Here is a 10,168-nt window from a genome sequence, read left to right as displayed (position 1 = left end):
AGCAGCTGTCCAACATCCATTTACAGTTCAACTGCTAGTCCACCAAACCTGCAACTACCACTTATCTTTCATTCCATCAATCACTAATTTCTAGAACAGCCTTTCTGTGAAATATTTCCCCAAATAGTAGTAAAGTTCTCATAATTACTATTCTTCAAAATGAATATCAACAGTTTCCTTCTTGCTCTACCTCTATTCAATATCAATTTACTGTTGGTTCTGAAAGCTCTTATGATGGCAATGACATAAAATAAATAAATAAGTTGGTTCAGATTCATTATATATATGGTTCTTTAAAAAATTAGACTCGCAGATAAAATTTTCATGTATATGTTCACTTTATTCTTTTATTGTGTGATCATTGATAAATATTAAGCACTGTCAACTGCTATTAATAAGAACTATCAAGAATTGAAAATGCAATGATGGCCAGTATTTATCTTAATTTAAACATATTGCTTAGTCATATTTTTGACGACTAAATACGCTGTCATCAAAATATGACTGTGACAACAGTCATATTTTGACAACTAGGTATACTCTGAGCCATTGACTTGGTGGTATATATATTTCTTTTTTCTTCTTTAAACAGAACTTTTCCAAGCAAACTGCATTTCCATTCCTCTATCACATGCTAATGTTTTTCTATTATTCCATACTATTATATTATTCAGTAAGAATCATGTATAAACAGTTATTAATGCTGATCCAGTCATTGTGATAACAGCATCATTATTCCAATGATGCTGTTGTCACAATGGCTGGATATCAACATTAATAACTAATAAATTAGTAATTTTTTTCTTCTTATCTTAAGTGTTGTTAGACGTCCTTTCTTATGTTATGGTCCATACTAGTAAAGGTTAAGGCAGGAAATATGCTCATTAAAAAAGAAGTAATTAATAACACGCTCTGTTAATGTAGCTTATTTCATTTAGTGTGCCATTTAAACAATAGATGGAGAGTTTTTTTTTTTTTTAAATCTTTTAACAAAATTATATTGAGTTAGGCATATATTGCACATTTTTTATGATTCTCTTATACAATGATTTCAGTGTTTTTTTTTGTAAGAAACATTTGAATGTCAGTGATGAAAAATTTCTGCAGCATTGTATCATGATGGAAATAGACCTACAGTAATACCTTGCATGGGTAATAGGTTACAAAAAAGTTACGTGCTAAGCAAAACTGAACTGTTTAAAACATCATTATAATGTGCTACAGTGCAATGCATTCCAAACAGACAATTACAGTATTGGCGAAAAATTAAATTAAATTAAAAAAAAATAAAAAATAGTTATGCGTCATTTGTTTACTGCAAGATCCCCAGAAATACTAATTAACGTGCACAGAAAAATTGAAGGATTAAAAAATAAAACAATAAAGGTTTTTATTCTTTATAACTGAACATGAGGTTTCATTTGGAAAACTGTATTTAAACAGTGTAGTTTGGGCAGGTTTATTCTTAATTTTCTCTGCATGCATATCTTTGTAACACCAAATAGCGATTAGCAACGATTGTTGAAATTTAATGCTTCATTCAGTGTAAGATCGGCATCCATAAGAAAATCAGAAGCATTGTCTATTTTTCCAATAAAAGTCGAAAGCACATGTAATGAGAATTCTTTTGTAGGTGCTTATCATTGTTTATAAAAGGATACTCATATGTAGTATAAAAAAAAAAAAAAAAAGTAAAGTGATCAATGACTTTACTTTGCTGCTCAAAGCTGAAACAATACATGCCAGCTGTTACTGTGGTATGCTAAAGCACTATAGTATTATTTTAGTAGTCTGAATGTTAGTAAAGCAGTACAGTACCATACTACTGTTAGAAAAAAATTCAAATTGTTAAAAATTTTAAATCAAGCTATAGTGAAACCTGTGCTGTTCAAAACTGCGCTATGCATGGTATTGCTGTATATTCTTAAAATGGAGTATTTACTCACATGCTGTTTAAACTCAAAGCATTTCTTATTATACAAAATATTACTAACAATATTGCTTTTATTGTTCTTTAAGTATTAAATGTACAGTGCATTTATCTTTCCATTTTGAATCGTGCTGGAGGTACTGTACTAAAACTCTTAATTACAACATACATACATACTGCATTATAAAAAAGAAACACTGACTTCAGGGAAAAAAAAAATCATAATCTACACCCCCTCTCGCTAAATTAACAAACATTGGAATTCACACTGAAGAACAAACTTTTAAATTTTGTTCTGAGACTAGGTATACTCAGAGTTATTTGACTGGGTGGTATACATTTTTCTCTCTTTTTTTTTTTTTTTTTTTCATTTTTTCATTTTTTTTTTAAACAGACAACTTTTCCAAGCAAAGTGCATAACTATTTCCATTCTTCTATCACATGCTAATGTTTTTCTATTATTCCATACATCAGTAAGAATCATGTATAAACAAAGGCTGGCATAAAAATATTTATGAAGAGGTTTTTTTCCTTTCTGAAGATATGCCAGTACTGCTAAATTTTGGTAGCAGCATTCTATTAAGAGTTAAAAAGTTGTGAAAAATGCTTTTTTTCTCTTTTGTAAAAAAACACATCTCCAATGTATTTTAAATATACTTATTGGCAATTTACCTATTAAATGCTGTAAAAATATTAGGACAAATAACATTTTAAAAAATAAAGCACAACATTTCCAATATGACAAAAATGGAAACTTAAATGCTTTTCCAGTAACTTTTTTCCTTTTTTTTTTTTTTCGTGGCCTATTCATGATTTAAAAAAAAAAAGTGTAAATTCATCTGAGAGATTTTTGAATTGCATGCCTAATATTAGCTAGAGCTTTTTTTTTTTTTTTTTTAAATCAGAATTTTACATTTCATTTCAATTTGTATACTTTCTAAAAATTTATTGCTAAAAAAAAAAAAAAAGAAGAGAAAAAAAAAAACAAGAAAAATCTGTAGGCGTGTTCATATTAATAAAGGAAATTATTTGAGCAAGGTAGAGACTCCCTAAATTAATATCATAATAAAAATATTCTATAAATATTTTACAAAGTTTTGAACTTGTACAAAAAAGTATGTTCTGGCTTGGATCAGCAAACCTGCTTCAGCGTTAAATGTCCTTAACCAAAATGTCTAAGCTGCACAGACACATACACACTTATATTCCACTGCTCCAAGGCCCGTAGAAGATCTTTTGTCATCCTGAGGAAAACACATCTCTAGTGAGTAGAACATATCTACACATCACCTCATAATTCATGCTCCAACAGGTGATCCATATAAATGGCTGAACCGTCCACCACGCTTATTTTTACTTTCGATTTGGCAAGGCAAATACTGAGAGATAAACCCTCAGACTAAGGATCTGTTCCAAAAACGATTATCTTCTGAGGCAATGAAGACATTGATGAATGAATCCTGAGCATTTCATGGCATGAAGTAATATTTACACATACATTTGCATATATGCATACAATCAAGCATGCATGCAAGCATGCATGGATACTTTTTTCACACACATATACATACAAACATGCACACCTTTACCTGTTGCAGCATTTTTTGGCATTCAAAAAACATAACTCGAATAAGTGCCAAAACATCTGCAACAAGTGATATTAAGAGTATTGCCACCATGACTTGTTGTGAAGATCAACTATTGTATATAATGATATTTGCAATTACAAAATTCTTTGTACATCTCATAAAAAAAATTAAAATAAAAAACAAGAACTGCGATGAATGCACTTCTACAGTGACACAAAAAGGACATTCACTTTTCTTAGTTCTACATTCTCTGCATATTCAATGACTTGAAATAGTACGGAATTTTGAATCTGTGAATGTCAGCAATGTGCAAGTGCAAAAAATTTTTTGCAGTAATACACCCAGGTGATTTATACAATGTAGTCTATCACAGTGTTTCACATTAAAAAGATCTATAGTAAATAAAATACTAATGTCATCGTAGCACATTAAGTTCAGCCCAATTTTTGCTGACTATACAAAAAAGATTATTCACAACATATAGGAGAATGAAAAGTTACTTCTCCTTTCATTTTGCATCTGACCCAAGGCTAAAGGATGTTACACATTACTTTAAAGTCAAACTTTGTGAACGACATAAAAGGCCCCCACCAAACTACCACAGAAATAAAAACTGTTTCTGCATTTTTGTACAGTGCTTATAACCTAAAGTGGAAGACTCAACTTGATATTAGTAAAGGCTACTTAAAGGTAACAGTGGAGCTACTTTCTAGATCTACAAACCTAGAAATGTGCATCACAAAGGCACTGAATGTTGCTGATGATGTATAATACTCATTTGTGGTGGTGACTTATGACATGATTAATGATTACAAATGGGGAGGAGGGAATAATGAGAAATGAAATAGACTAGTGCATCCAAATAGGGCCAGAGACAATGTCTCAGCAGTCTCAAATGCCATGTTTTTGGCACAGTCATATGAGGAGTTGAGCTTGGGCTTTGGTCCAAATAGTGATGATGAAGCACAGCACATGGAGGAAGAAATCATATTTCTTATTTATGTGAAAGATTGTGCTTTATTCCATGCTCAGTTATGAGTGCACACATGGAATAGGAAGTAAAATGGAAAGCTCCAAATTTTGCTCCTCAGACAAATGCTAAGGGGGCTTTCGTTGGAGGCAACTTCTAGGAACCTGGAATGGGGGCTGGGTGGAAATACACTTGACAAGCACCCTAATGTCCCAACCCCTCCCTAAAAGGGGGGGAGGATACTTAATGTTGCATAGTGACAGAGGATCTGACCACGTATTAACAGGTCTAATCACTGAAGTGGTTGTGAACAAAAAAGATATATACACACACACACACAGCTGTAAGCCCTGGCAATCGGTGAAGGTATGACATCAGGGCTGTTCTTCATTTGGGAAATGGGATGGATGGACATTCATCACAGAGAACGTCACACATCCACTGACTGCCAATGATAATGTCATGCTTCTGATTCTCCTGTCATAATTGCATGCACTTGTTCTAATTTCCAAGCTAGTTTATTCTTTCTTGAAAAATTCATCTTCTTCTAATGTTTGCATTAACTGTAATGAGAAACACCTTCAATCAATTAAATGAATTTAAAGACACAGAGTTTACAAGTAACACTTATCTAATAGTATTTATATAGTATATAATAAAATTTAAATAGAATAGTGTGATAATCTGTTTAATCATAATCAAATTAACCATGATTAATAAAAAGTTTAAGTTAATTAAAATTAACTTACTTAAAGTACTTTCTTTCATTAGCAATTTTAAAGATGTATTCTGTTGCATCTTTAGAATCATAAAAGGTCAAATATATTTTACAAATAAAGAATGAGATGTACAAGTTACACGGGCAACTACTGAATGCAAATTTTAAATCATAACATGCAGGTAAATATCATTAGTAATGGTAGATGTCATTGTGTACAATGGCATAGAGCTTGAAGATAGTGTGTATAGATACAGGTTTAAATTAATGTAGTTGGTGGGTTATGTAGAGTGGAGTGCCCTCCTACCACAAATCCTTGAAGGTGTCATAAATAATAATAAACACCATCATCATGCTTTTCAAGAATTTAGGCCTAAAGTGGCCTATTCCGGTCTTAGAAGTCATTTTTGAATCTCTTTAGAGCAGTATTTCTCAATGTTTTTTGGATCATGCCCCACCTCAATGTCTCAAAGATTTTGATGTCCCCTCTAGCATAATAGTCAACCAAGTTCTGAAAAAGTATAATATAAATATGTACATGTACATTTTATAATTGCCCCCTAAAATATTCAAATTGCCCCCTGTGGGGCATATGCCCCACGTTGAGAAACACTGCTTTAGAGGATTGTTTCCAGTTTTTAAAAATATCTGCGACACTTAAAAACATGCAACAGGTGAACATCCAAATGGGAAAATGTCACCCATCTTTATCCAGAAGGTTTAATGGTTTTTTAGAAAGATTCCCAAAATGAGTTAAAAAAAAAAAAAAATGATGCAGGAGTTGTCCTTGTTGAAACATCATGTCAAAAATATTCAGAACAGCTCCTTTGAGAATCATCTGATGAGGTAGTACCCATAATGGTAACCTCACAAAAACACTCAACTTTTTGGTGAGGATAATATCCAAACTCTGAAGAAATTCAAAGATGAAATAGTGCCAGTCATAATAAGAATCTTTACTTGGTAAACTTGTACCAACCAGGAACATCATCCTTGCACTTAATATTCCTAAACCACCAACATTAATGCAAGCATGCTATCTGAACTGCCCTTTCAGGTTCTACATCTGATCGTGCTCAGAATGCCTGTCATGGTTCTGCCACTTACGCCCAGTGTGGTTGAAAAGCATAAAAATATACAGCAATCCACCACATCCAAAGATTAGGATGTGGTGGATTGCTTTATATTTCTATCTCTACTGATCATTGTGTTTCTCACCATCTAGCTCCCCCCCCCCCCCCCCAAAAAGCTGTATAGTGACCTGAGAATTATTGTGGAACCCATAGTTCACATTAACTCCTAGGTCACTAGAGTCATTTACTACATCCAGTACTTTCCCATTAATAAAAAAACTCGACCTGTAATGTCCTCCATCCAAAATGCATAACTTTACACTTGGCAACATTGAACCGATAGTCATTGCATCTGCCCACATATCCAATCTGTTGAAATCTGCCTGTAGGGATTCTGTATCAGCAACATTGCTTGTCACTCTCCCTTTAGAGCATTATGAGCAAATAAATGAATATTAATCATAGTCATTTGCCTTTGAGTGAGTGAACAAGATGGCAGGGTCTGTGAAATGTCCCTTATGAAAACAGATTGAAGATCTGTGGGCTGAAGAAGTGGGCTGATAGGTGAAAAAGGGGGAGAATATGATAGAGACCTTTCAGTTGCTTAAGGAGTTTTATAGGATTTATTGAGGAAATTGCTCAGCACTTGACTAGTGTGTGAACTAGGGGTCATCCAAAGATTCATCAGAAGTTAGAGTGTAGTTAGTAAAGGTGTGAGGACTAGAGTTTTTGCTTGGAGAGTGATGAATGAGTTCGAGGCAGGTATGACAAGTATTGTTCAAATGATCACTAGTGCTAGGTGAAATATAAGCAGGCCTCCTGCAGTGAGAGTATGGACTCCAGTCCATAATAACAATAATATAATGTAATAATTCCAGTGTTAATATACATGTATAAGGAGTATAATATACAGTATAAGAGTGGTAATCATCCCACTCCTTATACTGTTAACTGTTCTGGCAAGATGGATTGATTGGACCTGTGGAGCTTTATCCCTTTGTCAGATTTGCAATAAACTTTCTGGATTAAGGAATATTATTGAGCACTTGGCTAGTCCATTGTGGGCTATTGACTACCAGTGATTTTTTTTTTTCTTTTTCCCTAAAAGGTTTTTCACCTGTGAAAAAAAGTGCAAGAGAGTGATGAGAATGACAAGTAATTTATTTATTATTATTTTTTTTTTGCATAGTGGTGGATGCATGGAATGCAATGCCTGAAAGGATAATGACGGTGCATGTGGTACCTAAAATGATCCTCCTGCAATCAATCTCATGATTTTGTGGAGGTCTTGTGATAATAATCCAGCCTGGTTGACCGAGTGGTTAGCATATCCGCTCTCCAGCCAAAAGGCTGTGGGTTCGAATCTCGCCATGGGCATTGATGTTTGTGATTGTCTGTGAAAATACTAGTGGTGGTGAGCGGTAGATGGTATTATGTAGATGATGGTGGTTGCAGTTTGTTGTGGTTGGTGGACTGAGTGGTGGAGACAGAGAGTTGTAGAGTGGGTGCCCTCCCTTGATGAATCTTTGGATTCCCTGAAGGTGCCACATAATAATAATAATTAATAGCTCTTATACATTTGTTTATATGTCCATTTGATATCTTTGGAGAGATCAAATATATTTTTCAGTTAAATTAACAAAGTTGTTAACATTCAACAGTAAAATATTTAGGGATCCCATACGTCCCAGTTTTATTACTTCTGTCCCGGCATCCGATATGTTTAGTTCGGGACGCTAAATGTCCTGGATTTTTTAGAATATGAAAATATTAACATTTCTAATAAGAATAAGTACAAGTCATAATATTTTTGGGTGCTTTTAAAAATGTATGTTTACAAAACAAAAAGCAGAGATATTTATTTTGTAGTTCGGTGAATTACCAGAATGTTAGAATTTTGGGAAAACGATTTAGTTCCATACATTTCATTCAGCCGGAGAAAAGAATGTCAGAACGAGGGAGACAGTCGCCCAACTGTATGTTTAACTAATCACAACCACGGCATCTATTTTGTTCATCTGGTTGGCTGTAAATTTTTAGCAATTTTTGTCTCAAGCTTAGTTCGCATAGCGTACGATATCCAATGGTCCAAAATGTTTCTCATTGGTCGACATGTTTTTGAATATTAATGCGCCACGATAGTTCATTTTCTTTCAACCAATGAGAAACATTTCATTTCAGACCGTCGGATATTGTATGCTATGCAAACTAAGCTTCACGTGTCAGGCGCTAAATTGTTTTTATATCGCTACAGGGTATGTGATATAACCTAGTTTTTAACTGTTCATTTCATATTCTTGCATTCCCGTATTAATTGTGAATATTGTATTTTTTTAAATTAATAAAGTTATACCGTTTGTTACAAAATGCCCAAAAGAAAGTGTAATTTCAATGAAAAATTGAAGTATCTTTTTCCTTTCATTTTCATAACAAAAAGCAGCAATTGTGATGATAGCCCAAGAGTGAAATGTAGCATGTGCCATGCAGAATTTAACATTGGCCACAGAGGTAAGGCAGATATAACTGACCATTTCAATACAAAAAGCACAAGTCTGCTGTGTCTGCAAAAAGTTCAAGTCAATCATTGACATCATTTTTTGGGTATCAAAAGTTAGGTAGCCAAGAAATGGAGTTGATTGCACAAGAGGCTACATTTGTTTTTCATGCAGTTAAACACAATCACAGTTTCCAATCTATGGATTGTACGTCCTCTATTTTAAAAAAATTCTTGAATAAGAAATTTTCATGTGCACAAACGAAGTGCAAGGCTATTATTACCAATGTCTTATGACTACATGTAAAAAGTGAAATATTGGAAGATCTGAGGAATGTAAAATATTGTTGCATATCCATATATGCATCTAATTTTATTGATCTTAAGATTGTACCTATCAATGTAAAGTATTTCACTGTTGATAAAGGGATTTCAACAGAAATATTAGAATTTTCTAGCCTTCCTGAAGAAACTTCTGATCTAATTTGTGATCACATTTTAAATGCTGCCCAAAAATATAACATTACTGATAAAATAATTGGCATTTCAGCAGATAATGCCAACACAAATTTTGGCAGATTAAAAAGGAAAGGTAAAATAACATTATGTTTTTACTAAATTACAAAACAAATTAAACAGAAAATTAATAGGTGTAGGTTGTGCAGCTCACATTATACATAATGCTGTACAAACTGCTGCTGATATCTTACCAATAGATATTCAAACAAATTGGTAAAGTTTTCCAGCATTTTCACTAATTCGCTGTTAGAGTCGAAAGTCTGAAATCTTTTTGTGATTTTGTCGAAACTGAATACAAGCTGTGACCTAAAATACTATTTTAGGTCACAGCAAAACACAATGGCTTTCACTGCAGCCATGTTTAATTCATTTTATTGAAATGTACGATGGGCTTAAATCCTATTTCTTGTCTCAAGATAAATGTCCAACTATTTTGAATATGTTTTTCAGTGATAAGAAGTCTTTCATTTATCTTCTATTTTAAAAAAAATTTGATGAAAATGTTTTCTGAGGCAATCCAGCGAAGAATTGAAAGAGAATATGCTACGGGTTGTGAGGTAAAAAAAGAGATAGACATTCTTATTACGAAAATTTTATTGCGTGAAAATGAGAAGTATTTATCCCAGTGAAGTGAAAATCGAAATGAAAAATCTTTGTGAAATACAGTTTAGTGTATTTACTAAAATGGAATGGGCTTGCTTGAACACACCTGTATCTTGGGAAAATTTAATGGAATGTGTCAAAGAAATTAAGACCATCTTATCAAATTTCAACTTAAATGAAGAGAACTTATTTGATGAGTGCAGCCATGTTAAAATGTATGCACAGTATGTTAAAAACTTAAACACGTAACACTTAAATCAAACATTAATAAG

At 33.1% G+C, this 10,168-nt stretch overlaps 1 protein-coding gene across 1 annotated transcript in view; it reads right to left on the bottom strand.

Annotated features, from left to right (window-relative positions):
* Nucleotides 1–1,980: 1,980 nt before the first annotated feature.
* Nucleotides 1,981–10,168, bottom strand: part of LOC150100648 (plexin-A4-like) — a 707,214-nt gene continuing 699,026 nt past the window's right edge. The window contains 2 exon segments of the mRNA XM_090401991.1: nt 1,981–5,024; nt 5,026–5,052. Coding sequence (XP_090258117.1) covers nt 4,950–5,024; nt 5,026–5,052 — 102 coding nt within the window. The 3' untranslated portion in view covers nt 1,981–4,949.

The sequence above is a fragment of the Typopeltis vanoorti genome, chromosome 12, assembly GCF_054136105.1.
Source record: "Typopeltis vanoorti isolate ZY-2024b chromosome 12, IOZ_Tvanoo_1.0, whole genome shotgun sequence".
Taxonomy (NCBI): domain Eukaryota; kingdom Metazoa; phylum Arthropoda; class Arachnida; order Uropygi; family Thelyphonidae; genus Typopeltis; species Typopeltis vanoorti.
The sequence above is the reverse complement of the archived record's forward strand: the minus strand, read 5'-3'. Positions and strand labels throughout refer to the sequence as shown.